We start from the raw sequence: 23,087 nt of genomic DNA on the forward strand, positions 1-23,087 counted from the left end.
CACATTAACATCCTTGACTGTCGAAAGTTTAAAAACTCACGCAAAATGTAAATAATGAACAAATGTAATGAACCTGACAGAATCTGTTCGTCTCCAAGAAACATTTCAAAACAGGATGAAATGTAACTTCGCTCAAAAAAATCCCACTAACCTGCTACTCCTCACCCACAGGCAAACACTTCATACAAAGTAAGTCACGTGCCTTAACTAATGCAACCACTGAGGTTGGCAGGCCTGAATTAATCTCAGCCACTGGTAATTACTCTGGGCCGCAACCCAGTTTATTGTCTTTTTTTTTTACCATAATGCCACCTCAGATTAGACCCAGCCATATGCAAATTATCCTTGGTCCTGCTCCAATAGGAACAGTCCAACTAAAACTGATAACCCAGGTACTTTCTCAACCCGAATACAGGCAACCCAAGACCAGGTTCGGTCTAGCTGGACCTCTGAGCCGGGTGTATCACCGGTCCCACGTCAGCATACCCATTACAGTTAAGTTATTAGAATAACGAAATCAAAAAAGTGACTGATGGCATGCCTGCATTAATATCCGTCACTGACAATCAAAAGGGGCCACATCCTAGGCCACAGTTTTTTACCCCCTTATGCCACCTCAGATTAGACCCAGCCATATGCAAATCAGCCTTGGTCCTGCTCTAATAGGAAGAGTCCGGCTCGAGCTGTCAAGCCTGGTCCTTCCTAAACCGAAACAGAAGAAAAAAAAGCATTGGCATAGCCAATAGGTCTCGCCTTTGGGACCTTATAAGTGTTTAGCCATGCAAAAGTTGCGTAACTAAATACTTATAAGGTCCCAAAAGCAAGACCTATTGGCTTTGCAAAGCGGTGGGGCCGCGAAAGTGATCGCGATCAAACATCAAAGCGGCCGAAAGTGAAAGTAATCGCGGTAAAACGAGGCGCGCGCGCCAGCGCACATGCCTCTAGGCTGGCCTGGTAGCACTTTTTGGAGCCCTATCAATAAGTCTCGCCAGACCAGCGCATGCGCTGGGTCAGGCGAGACCTAACAAGATCGATTCTGGCACAGTCGGGCCTCTTCAGTCGGTGAAACTTACACAATTTACACCAGAATGCTTGTCACATCACATTACTTTTATCACTGACTTCACAATTCTTACAACATTCTCAACACTATATATATATATATATAAAAAACAAATTCCCATAAATCCAGCTTCTGGTACAGACCACAGCACGCTGGGAATAGGTATTAGTGCAGGTTTATTCCATATGGATCGGCATAAATATATCTCTCGTCATTCATGCCCACCACACCTACCTCATATACACAACTCTTGCTTCTTCCACAGTCTTGCACTGTGCTGGTGTCACTCACTTCCCCACCTTTAAAAACCTTCAGAAGACCCAGCCACGGAACATTAAAGCAGCTTTAGGCCACATTTTAAACTGCTTTCACCTTACAACTACTGTTTAAAGTGCACATTGATCAGAGGAGAAAATACCAGCTTTAGTTGATTTTCTTCCTTTTCATACCAGCCAGGACATTAAAATACTGGTAATGCCAGTTAAAATAACAACCTGGTGGCAAACATAGCCAGATCAGCAGTTGTGGCATTTGGTCCACTTTATTTTACCTAGCTCGCCCAGCCAAAGTATAGTGCTTCTAGTTTTCACCAATGCTTCTGGTGCTATGAGCTTTAAAATACATAATTTATCAAACATTTCTGTAAAAATTAGCCCACTGAGACTATCCAAATGCTTCTTCACGAAAGGGCGTGATCTGGGAATGTGGGCCACTTTTTGGGGGGTTCTCAGGCCGAATTATGATCCCAATCTGACCCTGGTGGTCACAACAAAAAGCGCTACTGCTATAAATGGTACTTAAATGACACACTGGAGCGGGGTACTGCAGCAAAAAAAGCCATCCAAAAGTGATGACCCGGGGAACTTGCATACAAACAGGTAGCGTGGCCCCACAGAACACTTTAAGAAGACTTGAAAGCAGCTGAGCACAATCAGGCCACCCTCAGTTAAGGGGCTGAAGCTAACCCGTTACTTGCACCCCGGTGGGCGGAGGCAAAGACCGCTTATGTGGCCCTTCTTGAAAACCTGAGACGCTATAACTTAAAGGCCTACGCCGCCAGGGTGCAGCGAGAGGGTGACAGGCCCGGAGCACTACGGGCATGGCTCATTCAACAAGACTCAGTGTCTCCTCCTATCACAGAGGTGAATGCCCACACTGGAGACAAGGTCCGTACCCAAACTGAAATCTTGCGGGCCTTCTACAACTTTTACTCTGCAATATACCGGGCACCACTGGGCAACCAGACGAAACCAACGGATGCTTTCCTTGCCGGTCTCCCCCTACCCCGGATCCCCGCTCTTGCGAGGAATTCTCTTCAGGCGGAGATTTCTTCAGCTGATTGGAAGCAGACAATCCTCGCCCTGGCCGGCAATACAACCTCAGGCCTAGACGGCCTGCCCCTAGAATACTATAACACTTTCTCAACCATCTAGGTGCTGCCCCTAGAATACTATAACACTTTGTCAATCATCTTGGCGCCCCTGTTGGAGGCAATGTATCAAGCCGCTTTGAAAGATGGTGCACTCCCCCACTCTCTTTTGATCTTGATTCCGAAGCGGGACAGGGATCCCACCCAGTTAGCCTCCTATAGACCAATCGCTATACTTGGGGCGGACTACAAGATCCTAAGCAAAATACTGGCAGACCAAAATGCTGTGTTCCTGGAGCTCATGCATCCAGATCAGAATGGCTTTGTTCCCGAAGCATCTTCCAAAGCATCTGCCGTCTTTTTCATGTCCAGGATCAGGTAGGGGGTTATTTTCCCCGTGCTGCCTGCCTTGTGCTGGACTTGGAGAAGGCGTTTGATACCTTGACCTGGCCCTACTTATTTGCGGTGCTCACCCACTTGGGTGTGGGCCCTAGACTCTTATCAAACCCCATCTCCCAGGTCCATTTGGGCATTCATATATCAGCCCTTTTCCCAGTTGGCCGAGGCAAGCCGCAGGGCTGTCCGCTCTCCTCCCTACTATTTGCATTGGCTATGGAGCCCTTTGCCATACGACTCCGGGGGTGGGATGGGAGGAATTGTGGCATCCCTTTGATGGGCAGGATGCACATTGTGTCCCTATACGCAGATGCTTCTTTACATAAGGGACATAATGGCTGACCACGACCCCCTGCACGCCATGCTTGTGGAATTCGCTGCAGCACATGGGCTGCCGGTTAGCTGGATGAAATCTGCTGTTTACCCACTCAGCCCCGAAATCCCACAACAAGAGGTACGTATTGGAGTTTCCTGCCTTGTGTGGCAGGCACAAGCGCTCCGCTAACTGGGAATTCATCTCTATCATAATACTCGCAATCACCGCAGGGCCCTGAGGGGCATATTCTCCCAAGTAGGCTTCTGGAGGACACTTCCCCTAGCCACAAAATTTCCAAAATAGCCTTGGCAAAAATAATCATTCGGCCTCGCATCCTATATTACTTTGCGAATCTTCCAGTTATCCCGCCTCACTCTTACTTTAGGAAGCTGGATACGCTTCTCTGTTCACTCATCTGGGGGTCTGGTAGTCGATGAGCAGCCTTGGCAAAGATGCAGGTTCCGGCAGATCAGGGAGGCCTTGGAGCGCCATCCTTCGAGACGTATTTCCGGGCTGCGCAGCTCAAAAGGCCTGCATGAAGGCCGGGCTCCTGCCATTGCCGGATATTCGATGCCTACTCCTACCGGGAGCTCAGCCTGCTCCGACCTATCCCATACAAGTGGTGGTAGCAAAGGCAAGCATGGCTAGGATACACATTCTCTCCCAGAATGCTCCACTTCATACCCCCTTGCAGCCCATGGTTGGCTTGCCTCGAGGCGAGGGCTATTACTCAGCTGAGGAAGCGCTTGACCACTTAGTCACTTCTGGAGGTGGAGGCCCTATTTTCGGAGAGCCAGCTACTTCCCTTTGCTCGTCTGGCAGAGGAGAGCGGGTTCCCTGTGGAGCAGTTCCTCTGTCACGGGCAACTTGTATACTCCTGCCAGCGTCTCTGGACCTATCCGGGGGTAAAACCAACTATCCACACGATGCTTCACGCTGTGCTGACCATGGGGCTGGGTCGCCATCTTATCACATGGCTATACAAAGCTGTGCAGGAGTTGACGGCCACCCCGCTCGACACACTCCGCCGAAATTTGGGAGGAGTAGTTTGTATAGGTACTCCATCTAGAATTCCCAAAGAATGTCTCTCGAAACTCACGTTACAAAACCATTCAATTCTTTATCCTTCATCGGGCCTATCTCACACCAGCACAGCTCCATCGTCACTTCCCAGAATCACAGTTTGCCTGCCACAATGCCATGCACCTAACGCGCCCCTTGTACACGTTATGGTCATGCTGTGTTCTACGTCATTACTGGGGCGCTATTCATGCTGCGCTGCGAGAAGTCACAGGACTTCTCGTTAGGCGTTTTTAAGAGCAAGAAGGTGCAACCGTGCTTTGCTGCCCTAGCCCTGCTCTTAACCAAGCGAGCAATCACACTACACAGGCGAGCGCCAGCGGGTCTCCCAGTGGAGGTATGGACTGGGGCAGTGCACAAATGGCGGGCTACAGAGAAGGAAGCATTTCGGTACGAGGAGGTGCATCGGATGTTCTGATGCCCCATCTCCACACCAAGGGCCATCTTGCTTACACACGTCTGCCAAGCAACTGACAAAACCGCTGACCCCTCGTAGTTATAGTGCCTACTAGTGACATCAAGGTGGGAGCCTCTCCCAGCAGATTTGACTATTCCCCCCCCACCCCCCCCCCAAGAGGGCTGCCCTCCCCAGTCCCCCATTATCCTCACTACTGCCTAATATCCAGAGATCCCACTCCAGAGTTCCCTGTGCCTAGACCTGCGCTTTCTATTACCATCACAACACTGGAACTACACCAGCACCCCCTCCTCCTCCCCGTCCCCCCTGACCTTTGTTCTCAGTTAACAGTTTAGGTACAAGCTTGAGTGAGATAACACAATGATAAAACAATGCATCATTTCTCACAAGGGATACTTCAAAGCTCCTAGACTTGCTTCTTATTACGAACTGTTGTTTAATGCATAGACCTGAATAACATGCTCCGCTTTTGGTCTATAACGGCATTGTCCATGTAAGGACACTCCGATGTATATGGCTGTACTCTGCAGTGATATTGTACCATCGAAAAACCCAATAAAAATGTTTGGAAAACGAAATGTAAGAAGAGGGGAAGTAGGTCTTAAACAGAAGCAAGATTAACAGAGACCATTGAGGTTGTGATAAGCTGCTATTTAATTTGCACTTTATAAATGCAGATAGGCGTAATATGAATTGTTTGTCATTGGCAAAAATGTTACCATGTTGTTTTAATTGAGCTGTATACATACGTGAGATCTTGCGAATTGTTATTTTAGGCTATTCAACAGAATATCGTCCATGAATTGTGTGTATATTTCTATAAATTTGTATTTCTTGGAAATAAAGTATTTTGGCTTTGACTTTTACTGAGCAATTTGAGGGGATGGTAAAGAAGAGGACACCGAATGGCTTCAGAAGCACAGACAGGAAATCTGATCGTTTTCTAGTTTATGAAAAAACAGATCTAGTTTTGGAATGTCCCTGAACTGGCTTGTTCCTGGACAGGCTGGCTCCTCTCCCTCATTAAGGTGACACTAGAGCGGGACCACTTTGAGCAGACTTTCTCCTGCTGGGAGAGGATGGTGCCTCATTTTAAAAGGCAAGGGCAAGGCCACGGGTGGGGGCTGGGGAACCTCCAGCAAAGGCCATTGTGTAGTTTTTGTCTTCTTTGAAATCTCCTGGAACACAGCTTTCTGGAACTTCATCCAAAAGTCAAAAAAACTGTTGAAATGTTGGGAAGTGTTAAGGTTGACCTGTGCGCTTAGCGCCTGCAACTACTGCTACTGCACTTGAGGGGGCTGGAAGCAGAGGAAGTCTGCTGGCTATTTGCCTAGGCCTTGGAATCAGATTTTTCTGTTCGCCGTGATTCAAAGGCTATTCTCAAAGGGTCAGGGAAACTGTTGTCCATAGGGAATCCCGCATTAGAGACAACCTTAGAAAAAGAAATCAGTAGGTCAACTCGGACTGGACTTTTGGTTGTGACCCTAAAAGTATAAAGATAGAAAAACCCTCGGCGGTGACAACATGCTGTCTTACCACATTGATTAAGTTTGAACTCCAGAATAATGGAGGATTCAGAAGTTAAAGGTGATGACTGGAGAAACTGCTAGGCTCCATCGCTGTTGGTCCACAACTTTGCCAAGCTCTTCATTACCACTGCACCATATACTAACACCGATGTGACTTTAACCGCTGTTTCAGGAGCATGACCTTTGTTTTTTCTTTAAGATATATACCACCTTAAATCTCCAACCAATATCTGTCATTATGGGACCTTTTACTCATTCCATCTTATCCCTTTTTTACTAAATGGGTATGAGAATTTCATGTGTTCAATTTCTGCACACAATGTTTTATTTGTGGTATGAATAAACTTTAAACTCATTCTCCGAGGGGGGGTCACAGCTGCCCAGGGTAATACTGATTCTACATTGAAATCTAATATTCACTGCTCGGGGGCTGGATTACCTAACTAGAGAGCTCATGCATTAGTCCATCAATAAATAGTCTAGCTTCCTACACTCCTCTTTTCTAAAGAAACTCATACTCCAGTGCAAAAATAGGATAAATATCAAGCAATATCCGCACTTTGGCCACCACTGCAACATTGATAAGCTTTATCCTTAGCCAAACAGAACGATGTTATGTCACAACTAAATAAAACGACTTCCGCCTAACCCCTCTTACTCAAGAAACGTAAATCAAGTACTGCCTTCTTCACACATTGACGGCAGCAATACTCTACTAGCTTATCGCCCCAAAACCCCAATAACACCACTCAAGGCCATTCTCCACGCAGTAGCATGCTTCACACAGGTGCCCAGATTTTGAAACCTAGCACTTTTCTGCTCTGGGAGATCTTCATAGGCCTTCCTAGAAAACCAGAATCAGCCTAAAACTCAAAATGCATCTAACAAGAAGCACTTCATCTTAGCCCACGTAGCTACCTAAAACAAACTCCAAAACATGGATAGAAAAAAGAAAAACACTAAGAGCAAACTTAGCCTCCAAATGCAAATTCCAAAGACCAAAAAGTATAAATGACCCATATCGGTCTTCTCATGCTCGACTCCCATATTATGGAATCCACTCATCTGAAGAGCTCTGATAGAATATACATGTGTTTACTTCCCTTCCACAAGGACCTGAAACCCCAGCTTTTCAAACCTGGCTGAAGGTTGAAAAATGATCAACCTTGAAATACCTACTATGTTCTTCTGTGGTTACTCTTCCTTGACTGTATTTCTTGATATTCATAATGCATTTTGTTTTTCCTGGCTCCATGTCATATGTTATAGCAATATTGTACAAACAATTGAACGAAAGCTTGAAAAATACCCTAGACAAGACTTTATCAACGCTCTGTCTGTGAGTGAAGGTTATATAATTGAACACATTCAAGTGAATTGTCTGCACGAAAATTGAGGCAAGCCATTCCCAAGGATCATTAGGTTTAGTCAAACGGGCATTAGAAACATGCCACTCTGGTGCCAGAGTCAGAAACGCAGCTATGAAACCACACGTCTTTATATTACCACAGTAACGGGCGGCCTCAAGCATACACTTCAAGAATCACTTTTTTTTTTTTTTAATATAAAACAGTTTTAGTGGCATTTTAGATCATCAAGGATTACCACTGAAAGCGCCACTCTCAACTGTAGACATCATCTTGGGTAGACGAGGTGCCACCATGTTGACTGACTGTAACTGAACTTCTTGCTTGGGTCCGGACAGGAGCGGAGGAGAAGCAGAGATGATAGGACATGTCAGAGATGTGCCAGCCACTACAAGAAAAGGCAGACCACCATTGTGGAGTAGTGGCATCCTGGAACCAGAGAATATGGAGCTTGTGGAATGGTGGTATAGCAGCAATACAAAGGCAGCAGGCCCCCGAAGCCAGGGAAACAATTACATTTTGGATAAGAAACATTGAGATGCAGCTTATTTAAACAGCGATGGCCGAAGCTGTGCTACTTTGGAGAAGACGACATGTCTGAGTTAGTAGAAAATCCAAATGCTTCATATGGACTGACCTTTTTAAAGCCACATACTATGACAAGGGTGAGTCCTGGCCCGAAAGAGGAACACAGCCACAAGACATAACCCCACAGGAAACAATGCACTGGAGTCCCATATCCTCAAGCAGACAAGAAATCCGAGTCCATGGAGAAATAATATCATCCTTACAGACTAAAATGAAATATGTATCCTCATGCTTGAAGATTCTTTGTCAGGAATCACAAGTGACAGTAGAAATGGTATTTTGGCAACTGCAACAGACAAGTGATGCCTCACAAACTGATGTCAGACAATATTGATGTAAGTCAAGGAAAATAAGAGGGTAAGAGACTTCTAAGATGCAAGGAGAAGCTTCAGTGGAAATTCAGTCTATGGTGCTGCACTCGGGCTACACAGTGCGATGGCATTCGCCTCTGCACGGATGCAATCATGCCTCAAGAAAAATGACAAACGCTTTAGACTGTGTGTGCTTGAATGTGAAGTTTGTTATGTCATTCTGAGAGAGGTTTAACGTTTTTGTAAGGGTTCTCCGATGTAGCTTCGTTAACGGAGCTTAAGAGGAGTATGTGAAGTTGGTGACAAATTATCTACATCCCTGTTCTTGTTGGGACAGAAAAATAGGGGGAGGGCAGTGGGGGGAAAGAAGGTAGAAAAAAATGGAAACAAAAAATATATATATAGGTCAGGGAGCAACAGCTCAGTAGCACAGACAGGTAGGAAGAATAGTGATACGAGAAAGAAGTAAACATTGGATTAAACCTTGTCGCCAATCCAAGCTAGATAAAAATATAAGAGTCCACAATTTATTAGCGCAAGATGAATGCCCAGAGAAGAATTCCAAAGTAATTAAAGATCCTGAAGTGAACGCCTGTAACCATAAAATGTGCTATAGCATCTGAATATCGGTAGTGTCTAGTGGCACGCCTTTAGACAATATCTGTGTGTCCATCCAATAAAGCTTGCTCTTGACGCAGAGATGGGATGCAGGCGTCAGGGTGATACAAGCGATGTGTGTAATGACTCTGGGCAGCTAAATAGCATAAGCAAAGATCGGGGACCCCAAGACCTCCGCGCTTATCAGGGAGCGTAAGGGTGTCCCACTGGTCACGGGGGCGCGCACCGGCCCAAACTAGTCATGTGAGGACTGCGCAGAGGGTGTAGAAGTAAGGTTTGTGGCAGGGGAATGGGGATGTTGGAGAAAAGATATAAGAAGAGGAGTAGTATGACCATCTTAAGAATGGCCACACGCTCTGCCATCGCGGGGCCGCAGTGGCGTTGCAGGACCTGGTTTCTGTCTCTGTGGAGATGGTATTTTGTGCCATCCATAGCCCATTTGAGGGGAAATTCTGCAGTTGGCGGTTGGGTTATATCCATCAGCAGGAAGAGCTCCGATTTGGTTCAGTTTATGCGACGCCTGGAAAGACTCGCAAACCGCGCAATCTCTTGCATACGTGGGGTGAGGTTAAGGTGTGGATTCCTGATAAAGAGCAGAATGTCATCTGAGTAGAGGGAGAGTAATAGAGGCCCAAGAGTAAGCTGCAGTCCACGCGGTGAGTGCAGTATATGGACAAGAGGTCCACTGCAATTATAAATAGGAGGGCTGGGATAACGGGCAGCCCTGCCGAGTACCACGCAGGACTGGGAAGGCACCAGTAAGGGCGCTGTTTACCCGTCGCCAGGCCGTGGTTTTAGTGTACAGAAGCATGATCAATGTGAGGAACGGAAGGGGAATACCAAGTTTACCAAGAACAGCTTTGAGAAAAGGCACCTTGAGAGAGTCAAAGGCCTTTTCTTCATCTAGCAGGGCTATGGTTCCCGGTGTAGAGGGGAGATTTTATTAAGCACAGCAAAGCTAGTACAGTGGTTTAATGAGGCTGAGCGATGCGTAACAAAGGCAGATTGGGCTTGGGAGATAATTTGTCATACAGCCAACCTAGATACAAGTATTTTGGCTTGGATTTTATTATCTATTATTTTATTACTAAATGTTGGGACAAAGGGCGGTATGAGGCACAACAGCTGGGATCTTTGCTAGGCTTTAACAAAAGGGTCAGAAGCACTTCACGGAGTGTGGGTGGTAGCGTACCGATGGCCATTGATTCATTATACAGTGCCAGGAGGTGCAGAACGAACTGCTGTTTATAGGTTTTGTAGAAAGCCCTGGTTAATCTGACTAGTCCTGGCACCTTTGCTCCGTCCAGGGCGTTGATGGCTTGCTTTACCTCCTCCAGGGTTAACAGTTCACTCAGAAACCGTTGCTGGCCATCTGTGAGCCATACCATCGCAATGTCTTCGAGATACGACACAAGGGGCATCAGAGACATGAGAGGCATAAAGGTCCTGGCAATAGTTCTGAGATTTGGCCTGGATGCGCATCCTGCCCGTAACAGTCACACCGATATCCGTTCAGAGTTCAGCCACATAATTGTACGACCTGTTTGGGCGCAATAAGCGTGCATGGGGACGGCCCGGTCGCTCTCTCTCTCTCCCCATATCAGCGGGCCTTAGTGTGCTTACCCATACACACAATCTCCCTTTGCACGAGTTCCCCAAATTACGCCTATACAATCGAGTATCTCCAGCTGCCTCTGCTGCGCCCTTCAAATCCAGCCGTTCACCCTCGGCTCACTGCAGTTGGGTACGCATTTCGCAAAGGATGGCCACATGTTTGGAGATTCACCCTCTCCCGGATGTACGCCTTGAAGGACTCCCACAGGGTGGCTTGCGTAGAGACTGTTCCGGTATTTAATGCAAAATACTCAATAATGGAGCCTTGCAGTTCGCTATGAAACACTAAGTTATGGAGCGCATCGCTGAAATCGCCAGCTACATTCAAAGCCGCAGCCATACGGAATCTGAAGTTTCAAAAGGCCAGGACTATGGTCCGAGAGTGTCTGGGGGAAGGGTGGACAGCAACTTCAGAGGTCCATGAGTGGACAGTGGTTGAGGGAAACCAGTAGTCCAGCTTTGTCCAGACAGAGTGGAGCACCGAATAGAACGTAAAGCCAGGAGTGGACGGACGGATGGTGAGTTTGCCACACCTTGAACAGTAAATATGTGTCAGTGATGTGAAGAAATATTTCCCAAGCACTGGTTTTATCAGCAGGCTGCACGCTAGTAGAATCTAGTAGTAAAGTGTGCGGCATATTAAGATCTCCACTCAGAATTAGGTGGTCCACTTCAAAGCCATCCAGGCAAGAATATAAGTGACAGAAAAAGTCAGGGTCATCAAATTTTGGGGCGTAGATGTTCACCAATAGTACATTTTTGTCGGTAAGAGAAGATACCGACCATCCGGGTCCGAATCATATATCAGAGAAATGGAACAACTCTATGGATCAGGATAAAGGTGCCGTGAGAATACTAGCTATAGCACAAAAAATAACGGTGCTGGCCCCAGCTCTTGGCAAAACTATGGTCAGTGCGGGGAGAGGTGGGTCTCCTGGAGGAAAGCAAGCTTGATAGAATGCTTATTTAGGTAGGACAGTATCAGCTTTTCGTTCCGCAGGTTGTTAATGCCACGTATGTTCCATGAGATGAACGATAGGTCAACTACTCTGACCATAGTGAAGACTGTTGGTGTGTAGAGAAGGTGTAGACCTAGTACACAAGCAATATGTGCTGCACATGATGAAGTGTAGTGTGGCATGCAACATCTAGAGACAATCTAACTACACCAAAAAACAACCCCGCTGACCAAATTACCCCCACCCACACTAGATTAGAAGACATCCAGCGAATCCCAAGTGAACAAGTAGGAAAAGAAAGAAAAACAATACGTGAAGGTTGGTAATCGCCATGAGGGCGTGGCAACAACTCGGCTCTCGGCTGCCCAGCAAAAGAACAATTATGAGGAACTGGTGAGCTGCAATCGCTATTATAAAAATCAGTGATCTAGACTAAATGTGATACTGTGAATAGCAGTGCCCGACATGAGGGGTCTTCGTCCCATCAACGCAGGATTCTCCAGCATCGAAGCAGGCATCTTCAGGTGGACTCAAAGCAGGGAGTTGAGGGCGACCGCCTGGGTCCCCCTGGCCCATGGTGAACGGGCGAGGAGTGACTAGTTGGGGAAGATCCTGCACAGACGCTTTTACAGAAGGCTTCAACGTCCACTGGGATATCCAAGATCTTAGCGTGTACGTTGTGTTCCACCCGCAAGCGAGCTGGGTAGAGCATGGTGTCGCGAATCCAAGCTTGCAGAGGAGATTTTTAACATATTTCAACTTTCACCTAGCCTCTTGCACATTGGAGTAAAGTCGGGAACATTGAGATATTTGCGCCGTGGTGCTGCATGGGACCTTTCTCGCGGGCCAAGCGAAGAGCAACATCTCTGTCACTATAGTTGAGGAGGCAGGCTATGAGATATCGCGGTGGAGCTCCCTCCAGAGAACGCGGACCTAGAGAGCGATTTGCCTGCTTCACCGCAAAGGTGACCGAGAAGCTGGAGCATTTATAAAGGTCCGTCAGGAGTTGCTCCACAAAGACGTCGGGCCAGCCCATGTTGGTGGTCTCCGCAATTCCAGAAAAGCAGATGTTTTTCATGTGGGACCGTGCCTCGAGGTCCTCATTCTTAATGGCCACCTGCTTAAGTATAAGCTCCACTTTTTCAAGGCGCTTCTGCATTGTAGTAGTGGTGTCTTCTAGTCCAGAGATTCTTCTCGCCGTACCTTCAATCCTGGTCCCGTGTCAGTCCAGCCGCTCCCCCTGCTTGTCTATGCGACCTGCAGGGGGTCGAACCGCACCTCCATAGCGCTAAAGCCCGCTTTGAGCGCAGCCATTATGATTGAAGCATTAGACGAAGCGGCCTCATCAGGGCAATGGCCTGCAGGTTCCTCTGTATCTGAATGAGAGCCACGGCCCCCCGCTGGGCCAGCGCGGTCAAATGTGAGCCTTTGTAGTTTAGGGTCGGAGTAGCCCCTGTTTCAGTCTCAGTGGGTCGTGGGCTCAGCAGCAGAGGCTCCTGTGTCCTATCCTGGGGCATAGCTGGTGCCGGTCTGCGTAGGTAGGGTAGGACCGGTCAGAATACCGCAGTCCTAACGTCTGGCAGCCCAGGGGTACGCGCAGCCAGAATAACAGATACACCGGCCATTGTACCAGGACTCACAGGCCCCAAGGGAGGAGAGGGGGAATGATGCAGAGTTATATTAGGTGTAGGCTGTACAATGTAGGGCGCCGCATGGTAGTTCAGCGGTGAGGGAGACTCCAAGTGGTGTCTCCCAGCGGTCCCGCAGGTCATTCGAGGGGCCACAACAGCTCTCTGCTGAGGAGAAGGCTGCAGCAGGCATCACGGGGCCTCCGGCGAGGGACATGCCCCACACCCAATGCCACGGGCAGGTTGTAATTTGAAGCATAGACCCGGTGCCAGAGTCCGGGACAGGGACCCGAGTAGGGTCAACACTCACCACCACAGCCCGAGTCCAGCAATTGGCCTCCAGTCGCGGGCACACCTCCTTAAAGTGCAGGTCATGCAATATCGAGGCGATCCCCACTCCAGCCGCAGCACGGCCAGGCACACGGCAACGTCCAGGCCCGGGGTGGGTCTCAGCAGGTTCCGGCCCGCAGGCCTCCTAAAACATTGCTGGCCATCGGTCGCTTATGCCCAGGGGGTCGGCAAGCAGGTCACTCCCTCGAAGGTGCCAAGCCTCCGCTCCGGTGTTTTATGAGGGAGGAGGGGCTCACGGCCGACGGGATCAGGCGATCCCGGCCTCAGGCTTGCCTGCGGCCCGTCCCTGTGGAGACTCCAAGGCTGCCTCAGCCGCACAGGTTCACCACCCTCACTCCTCCAGAAATGCAAGCCCCTACCTCACAACTCGATGGGTCCCAGGTCCACCAGGTCTCCCGAAATCACTGCTAGCTTCACATTGTAGCCTGCAGGTGATTTTGCATCGGTTACCGCCAAAGGAGAGCTGCCAGGACTCACAAGAGTGCGGCCATCCTGTTGGAGGGTGTGGCCACGCCCCTTAATTACTCCTTAATAGTCTTTCTCAGTAAACTCTTACTGTGAAATTCATCCATGGTCGCATAACCCTAGGGTCCCAAAATATTACACCTTTGGTTGGATAAGTACTAAATCCTTCTACAGTGTGATGTCTTTAAAAAGTTTTTTTTTTCAATAATATGAAGAAATCCCTTATTTAGTCTTTTGTATCAGATCCATGTATCAGCAACATGCCACTTTTGATTGGCTATAAAGTTTCTTTTATTGCTTCAGGTATCAGGCTTCCAACCATGTTCACAAAGTAACAATTTTAAATGTCTCGGATCAAAAGGTTGAAAGCAAGGTTTAGTCAGCACTTGTATTAGAGGAATTGGGGTGCGTGCAACTCTACTTTGCGAAAAACAGGATTTAATCCTCTTGTGAACTGATATGAATCGTATCTACTGATCCAAGAATGTCTTTGTATTTGCAAAAATGGCATGCAGGTGTACATTTAACATGCAGTACTGGATCTATGCCATTTAATCTGAAATAAAACACTGAAACTTCAATACATTTAAAGTGCATAATCTAAACCAAAAGGTACTTTTTAAACATTATACGGGTGGGTTAAAAGCCAAACCAATTTGCTTTCTTTTACAATGGGGGTCACCCCGTAATTAGTGCTTAATTTTAGCCGGTGCTTGCCGGTGGGTGCCACCGGCAGTATACCAAAAAAACGAGAGAAAAATGGGCAGAGAATGTCTGGTAAGAGATTAGAAGCTTGAGGTGGATTAAAGACTACCAGCATTGGTATTTGGCATGCCGACGTTTAATTGCACCAGCCGCAGGCTTCTGAACAGAGTTGTGAGTGCCAGCACTCTTTCTTTTAAAAATCAAGCACTTCATTTAATCCTTTTTTTTAAGCAACCTGCCCTCACCTTTTGTTGTCCTCTTTTCATTCCCTGGGGTATCCAATTGAGCTTTCCTTGCCATTTGTTCCATTTCTTGCTATAATGCATATAGGGTTAGTGCCCTTACTATCATTACACATTTTATTAGGAAAAACACAGCTTTTCATTTTTTTGTTATAATGATTTTCAAGAAATCAAAAAAAGTGAATACTGCATATTATATAGTTTAAGGGCCATGAAGAAACCGTTTTGTGATTTCCTAATTGCGAATCCTTGCGATGCGCAGTTAGGAAATCGCAAAACGGCATGCATGAAAGTGTGTTGAACACTTTTTGCAATTCCTAGGGGATCGGAAATTACCTACCTCATAATTAATAATAATGAGGTAGGTCGCAATTTGCGACCCCCTAGGAATCGCAAAAATCACAGGGATGGTGGCCTTCTGGGGTCAGCAGACCACCATGTCTGTGATTGCTTTTAAATAAAGCCACTTTTGTAAAAATGCAGTCCGTTTTCCTTTAAGGAAAACAGATGCGTTTCAAAAACAAAAATGAAAAGTTTTCTTTTCATTTTTGAAGAGTAAGCAGTGGTCCCATGCCTGCTCTTAAAAACTGCTGTAGCAAACATTTACAAAGGAAAAGGGTGTCCATTTGCGAATTTCAGTAGGTGGTAAAATACTAATGTTTTGCAACCGCATTTCGGTCACAAAACATGCCTACATACCGATGTGATTCGGTATTAGGAAGGGACGCCCTAAAAACTCCCCTTCCTAATAGTGAATCACAAACCCATTTTGCGATTCGGTAACAGGCTACCGAATCGCAAAATATGGTTTGCTTCATCTGAAAACAATTTTTTGCGTTTGCAAACCGGCCGATTCTGCAAATCGTCCCGTTTGTGAAGACAAAAATGCAAGTGCCCCTAAATGCTTTTGATTTTTTGCAGCGTCTATTTAGGTAAAGCATCACTCTTATTGGTACCGGTGGTGCGGAAATTTTTGTAATTTACTTTAACCCTTTCGCTGCGGCAGGAATTCCGCCGCAGCGCTGGGGGGGGTTTGGGGGCAGCGCGGTGGCTCATGACGGAACCACTCCGTCATGAGCCGCGGTTGAGCTGTGCTCATGACGGAGTGGTTCCGTCATGACTCCGCCCACTGCGCTAATCGTCCGCACAGGCGGGGAATTAGCGCCGCGTGGGCGGCGCAGCCGCCAACGGCCGCAGCATGACAGAACCACTCCGTCATGAGCACACGGCGACCGTGGCTCATGACGGAGTGGTTCCGTCATGAGTGGGGAAGGGGTTAATGACATTTCAGTGAAATTACACAAAATTACGTCTATATGTAAAATGCAGATCCGTCATTTTGCACTGTATTTATATATTTTTCTCATCATTTTTCTACACGAGGGCACATTTAAACCAAACACATCAAATAACACATGTTCACATTCTGTTATTCCTGTGAGTTGATGGTAAAAAAAAAATTGGACTGCGATTGGCACGTAATTATGCGAAGTAATGGCGTGATTCCAGGAATTTCAAGTAACAAACACAATACGAAATTATGCCCGGCATAATTTAAATTTCACCCAGGACTGATCGGCACTTTTAAACACTAGCGCACTACCCTGAAGACGTACACGGGTGTTACTTTGTTCCACTGCCACTGGGTCTCCTTTATTAGTTGTATTCCTGGTGTAAAAACACTGACTGCATCACGGTTACAAAGGACATATCAGTTCATTAAGGTCAAAGTTACGAATATACTGAAATAAAAAAGGCAAAACATATTTTGGTGCTACTTACGTTTTCTTATAGTATCATCCAGTGCATCTTCTAAACTAAAGTCATCATAGTCTCCACCATAGGCTGAAACACAAGAACATACATTTACTTGTCTTTATATTTCCTCTCAGCCTCACAGCACAAATACTACTACTACACATGCATACATCACAGACCTCCCTTATCCCCCCACTCTCTCATGTGTACATAGCAAACCACTGCTTGTAATGCAGGACCTGAACCATCAACACCCGGACCATGCGTTCTTACTAGAGCCTAGCGCCCCTTGCTCCTGCTGAGTCTGTGCTGATGTCCAGCAGAAGGTGCCCCTCCCTAGTCATGGGTGAAAACAGAAGGCTCTTGAACTTCAACCAAAGCACAATATTTGACCGGTGGAATTCAGATTTACAAGCCGCTGATCCCTGGAGGATATATGTAAGTAAAATATAGAATGTGGTCCTAGGCTCGTCAAGCATTAGGAATACCACTGGATGTAAATTGAGAACATCCTAGAAAACGGGAAGGTCTCTGTAGATCGAGAGGTAAGAAGATCTGCAGACTTAGATGATTCAGAATCCAACAGCCTCATTGAGATGTTTTTAAAGATTGAAATGAGGGATGTGACTGCAGGGCCAAGAGGGAAAACTTGGCAAGCAATCTCTGCTTCTGTACCTGAAACACTTAATGCACTATCAATTATAAGTGACTGCCATGGAACATATACCCTGTGAATTGTGGTACAGACCAATACCACAGATGTAGAGGCCACCAACCTCTTCATGAACAAGGAGACATTGGTATAACAGGTGATAAATGTAAGAAAGCATACTTTCATCTTATAAGCAAAAGAGGAAGGACTTTTGAAGGACTTGACTGAAACCCAATTAACACCAGAACAATTTGTAGCAAGAACAGTGTTTTCAAGAAAGCTGAACTGGAGATTTGCAAGGTGCCCCTGAACCTTAAGATCTAACTATTAAAATGAGACTCATTCGCTTGTTCGCTGGGGCGAAACACTTTGAAGGGTTTCGCAAAGTTGCATGTGGGTTTAAAACTAGAAAGTGTGCATCAATCTGGAAAACTCCAACCAGTTTAGGAAAGAGGTGAAGACTCACCTCTTTATAGAACACATCACAAACCATTAACAGTGCAGCTCCACTCTCAGAAACCATTACCCCTTCCAATCACTTGTTGACTGCATCGTTACCCTTGATCAGAGCTCCACTGCCTCTCGGCTAAACTCACGCTGAGCACACATCGCACATACCAATGCACACCTAGCCCTTGATGACCTTCGTAAAGATCCCAGTGCTGTGTTCTTCTTGCAAATAGTTGGGCTTACGCACTGGAGTAAGAAGTCAAATATCCCTCACAAAACAGTGCGCTGCCAAACGTGCTAAAAGCAGCAGGGGTCTAAATTGAGATTGGCCACGTAAGGAACAGAAAGAGGGGGGGCTCCAAACCCCAATGAAGTATCACTGAATGCCTTGCCACATAGGCAAAGTCTGCCTAACTACGAAAATACAAAAAGAGAAACCAATAGTGTGTGGTGTAAGAGAAGATGGCCACGAACAACACTAGCAAATACTTATTTGAAAATGTACCCATGGCACTGCCCATGTCGTGGATGAATAAGTATTGGGAATTAAATGCTCGGAAGATCGAGGCGCATGGACTATACAGTAAGGTCAGAATTACTATTTTACCTCCAGTCCTAGAATATTTAGGGAAAGAGCAGCTTTCCCCCAAATATTCCAGGAGGCGTATTTATAATTCCAACTCCAGTCCTGGATATTTTTTGGGAAAGTTATACATTCCCCAAGTAATTTTAGGAATGGTTGAAAAGTAGTGAATTTGAATGGCAGAAAGTGTTACCCTGAGAGCACAGCTCAGGGTAAAAAAAATAGTAAATACCTCGTTGGTCAAGTACAGCAGAACTAGTTAATATTTCAGAGGCCTTAGTCACAAGATTGGATGAAGTAGGATAGGGGACAGTGAGAAATTGTTCAGTACTCCACAGGTAAGCAGCATGTTCCTATGTACCATATGACGATATATACCTTTTCTTACTAGAAAGTTAACAATGGCAGTACGCAAATAACCCTTGTTTAATGTTTAAGAGCGAAAGAAAAAGTAAGCAAGTGTGAAATATTTTTTGTTCAAAAAGTGGTTACCGAACTATGTTTTTGTGTTACTAATAAAATTGCTTAAAATGTTACGGATAACAAAGTTAGCATTTAAGTTTCTTATATACAAAGAAGTGAGTGGAACCTCGAAGAATGAAAAAAATAGAGTTACACATTCTTCAGTTCACACCCTAAGTCTTCATTAATCAATTTCAGAATAAAGTGGCCAGTTCAGAATGAGAACTTTCTTGAAAAAGTACTAACTACGACTACAACGCATAATTTATGAATGAGAAAAATGTGCCAGATTCACAAAAGCAAGTAGAATTTAAGTTGGAGCACCACGTGGGAAATGCTAAAATTGATGCCTATTCTATGCAAACCTGAAGAAAAAGCGTACCCCGGGGCTTAGGCATGGGATTGCAATACAACTCATTGCACACTTGCCAGTTACTCATAAAATATACACAACCCAAAAGAACACATTTTACTTCAGTGTTTGCGTGGTCCGGTATCCTTATAACCCAATACATTTTTCCTTTAGTACCATGAGGTAACAAACAATGGAACGAACCTCGGCACTTTAATTAATTCAAATATTCATTCATGGATAGTTTGTTCTTTTCATACGCAAATCAATTTCGGCAATCTTCAAACAACCATAGCTTACTGTTCAGTCATATTTTTAATGTACAAAAAGCATACACATTTGACAATATCAAAAGTACAATAAATTCAGAAGTAAGAATTATAATAGCAGTGCATTCCAAAGGTGGAGGGCACAGTACAGTGAGCCTCTGGTTGAGCGTTGGATCGGCAGCCGACACGGGTTTCGTTACAAAGTAACTTTTTCAAGGCTTAGATACTCAATGGATAAGGTTCATTCATATTCCATTACCTTCAAAAGGTCTTCCAATAAGGATAACCAAACCCTATTTGACTACTTTATCTGCTTCGTCCAGAACGATAATAGTGCCACACAATTTTAGTGGATCCAATGATTGACTTCAAGTATACAAAGCGGTGGCCCATATATTTCAGCCGACTATTTTTTGTCAGAAATACCTAGTACGGCCACGAAATATAGAAACCAAGTAATGTAATCCTCCCAAGTACCTTGATAGTCCAAAAAGCAGTCAATCATAGAGGAAATAGGTACGTCTTGTAGTATCCAGGGCCAATAAATCCGTATCAATACAAGGAGTGAAGGGCTATGATATGCCCCTGTCGGTGAAAATTCCGCTGTGCATTTGGGGCCGTCTCTTCGTTTCTTCGATACAACAAGACAAACCTATTTCCTCTATGACTGTATGCAAATAACCAGTATTGTTACTGTCCAAGTTAATGATTTTGAAAAGATTAATATTAGAAGAACTAAAGGACTCAACCAATCCGGACGGAATTTAATTCACTACCCGTATGCTACACACAGATGAGCAATAACCGCATTGGTATGCCCTCACTATTTCAGATCCACAATTTCATCTTCTCGTTATTTTGGATCCATGAATACAAATTTACACTAATTTCAGATTATCATTATTTTAGATGTCTTTGAATGTGAGAGGTCAGTATGTATATGTAACTGTAACTATGTAATATTGGCCAATATTGCGATCAAAGGGTTCTTGAGGCCAAAATCAGAGTGGATTATAAATATTACGAGAACCCTGAAATGCATTGTAGAACTATATTACACGTATCTAGCTCTGTATTTTTTTTTATAGTACATGAATTGCTAATTGATTTTAGTGATCATTGGTAATATTTGGAGCATCAGAGTATCATTCTCTCATAAATTTTAATAATCATTTATGCCTGAGACTGCAGATATGTTTGTCAATGTTTAAAAACACGTCTGTTCTTTGGGTGGGGAATAGATAATGTGCTAATATTTAAACTGTGTTTCCATGAAATATTACCTAAAATAATGAGCCAATTTGTAAAGTATAATGTAAGGAAATTAAAAGTGTGATCTAAAATGTTATTTTCTTTTGCAGTACATTGACATTATCGAGTAGGTGTAATAAGACTGAAAAGGGTAGAATAACGTGCCGTGTGGGAGAGCGTAATGCTGTGTTAAACCATCCATTTAACTTTATTTGGTTATGGAAGCTAAATCGTGATGTCAGCCCAGTGAATTACATCACATAATTCACAGTGAAGGTGTGTTTTCTATAAAACACAAGTTCTGAAACTTCTGTCAAGCATTCAATAAAAAGCTTACCCATGCTATCTATATTCCACGTTTTCCCTAAGCGTTGTCCCTAAGCAGTAAGCCCCATTCCTGACGTGGTGGGATATGTCGGCAGGCTCAGGTAACCAGCACATACATCCTGAAGTGCTCTTCCGCAATGAAATGCCGAACCCCTAAATCAGTGCTGCTAATGATTTACTGTAAAAAAAATAAATCAACAACTGGCTCCAACGTGTTTCGACTTAAGATCGGGTCATGATCGTGATGGGTGCAATCATAAACCTTGTCATTTGTGTAAATACCGTGAAAGTGATACCATACTAAAGACACAAGTCCTTCCTTCTTGAGTCGCTTTTCTGTTGTTGTCCATACTTGTTTGGGTTATAAGCAAACCTCATAATTACTATAGGGACCCAGTGGGCATAGACTATTCCATCTCCTAAACAGGATCCATATCAACATTTAATACACATTTGACTTTATGCAAGTTTCTGTTGTGTAAAATTATCACTTACACATAATGAATAGAACGGCTTTGTGATTTGAGTTACCCCACAGACACATACCTTATTTACCACCCCATTGGCCATGTGATTGCATGTAATTGCACGTTAGTCTCTTATCAGACAATTAACAAATGCCATCTCATAATAAGCATGATAGTAATCAAGACTATCCCATCAGAACATTTGTGCATAAATTTCAGTTTAATCCTAGGCCTTTTGATGAGGTGTACGTATGCGCTTCAAAGACCTCGAAAGGAGCACGGATGTGACTGAGTTACAGTATTTTGGCATCAAATTGGGGACATTAAATAAATACTAGACAACCTAACTTAAACTGGATCATCTCTTTCACCAGCGACCAGTGCAGCGATTTCCTGGCTGCTGGGATTTGTTCCCGTTTATGGAGAACCAAGATCAGACCCCTTCTGCATTTGGCTGCAACAATTCAAGCTGCTCCTACCCCCTTCTGCTCAAAGGGATGGGAATTAGTGGCAGGATGTGTCCGAGCGCCATCTTCTGCAAGAATCAATTGATTCTACGGGGATGATCCTGTGGCTGATGGATATACCGACCTCAAGGTTACACCAGGTTTTGCACGTTTTCTACTAAGATGTTCTAGTCAAAAAGATCTTGAGGAATAACCTTCTCAGAACCTTTTTTTCTGCCACGAATATAAGGTGTGTCTTCCTGCACTTCACTGGGTGGCCGTGTTGGCTCATACATTCACCACTAACCCATTCACCACTAACCCTTTATGGGTTCGGAGAAACGTGCTACTCACGAAAAAGCGCTTTGACGCCTTGTTAGGGGTTGTAAGCGCTATATAAATGCAATTACAATACAAAACAATGCAATACAACACCTTTCCAGGCTCAGAGTCTGTAGAGAATTTAACATAAGCCTGAGTGTTGACTCCCTCGGACTTTATGCAGCACTGAGTGATCTCTGAAGTTTTTAAACAGGTGATTTGGATACATGTTAAAAGCAAAGGGGAAAGAGTGGAGCCTATCACTCCTGTGACGGACGCCAAACTTAAAAAATCCACATTTGTTAAATGTTGCACTTTTGCTTGTATAATGTTTAAAAATGCATGTGAACTATTTTTATGCACCAGATGAAGTTTGCACCATGCACATATGCGTATGTTGTGTCTTCATGATACAGCATACTCACAATTTGGGTGAAGCACAAAAAAATGTGTATCTGAACTCCCACGATCAGGAACTCGCATGGGTGCTAATTTCCAAATGCTCTGACTTCATGAAAATGTCCTGGTTTATGCTTGGAAATGACACAGTCCTAGCATTCCAGGCGAGGAAAGCTTTGGTGAATCCTGACATACAACCAAGCAGAGGTATTTCACATGCATACATGTACTTACGGTACAAATGCACAGAGGGTGGCGGTAAACCGCACCAATTTTAGGGGGTGGTGAAAGCCCAAATGAACCAATTTAAGGGATCCCTTAAAATGCGTAC

General features: G+C 45.0%; 1 protein-coding gene across 3 annotated transcripts in view; it reads right to left on the reverse strand.

Annotated features, from left to right (window-relative positions):
• The window catches only part of CD99L2 (CD99 molecule like 2), a 495,976-nt gene that overhangs the window by 313,161 nt on the left and 159,728 nt on the right, over window positions 1-23,087 (reverse strand). For all 3 annotated transcript variants that reach the window (XM_085608025.1, XM_085608023.1, XM_085608022.1), the window contains exon 2: window positions 16,802-16,864. In XM_085608025.1, the coding sequence (XP_085464151.1) occupies window positions 16,802-16,864 (63 nt within the window). The remainder of the gene's footprint in view (window positions 1-16,801; window positions 16,865-23,087) is intronic.

Source organism: Triturus cristatus, chromosome 5_2, assembly GCF_964204655.1.
Source record: "Triturus cristatus chromosome 5_2, aTriCri1.1, whole genome shotgun sequence".
Classification (NCBI taxonomy): domain Eukaryota; kingdom Metazoa; phylum Chordata; class Amphibia; order Caudata; family Salamandridae; genus Triturus; species Triturus cristatus.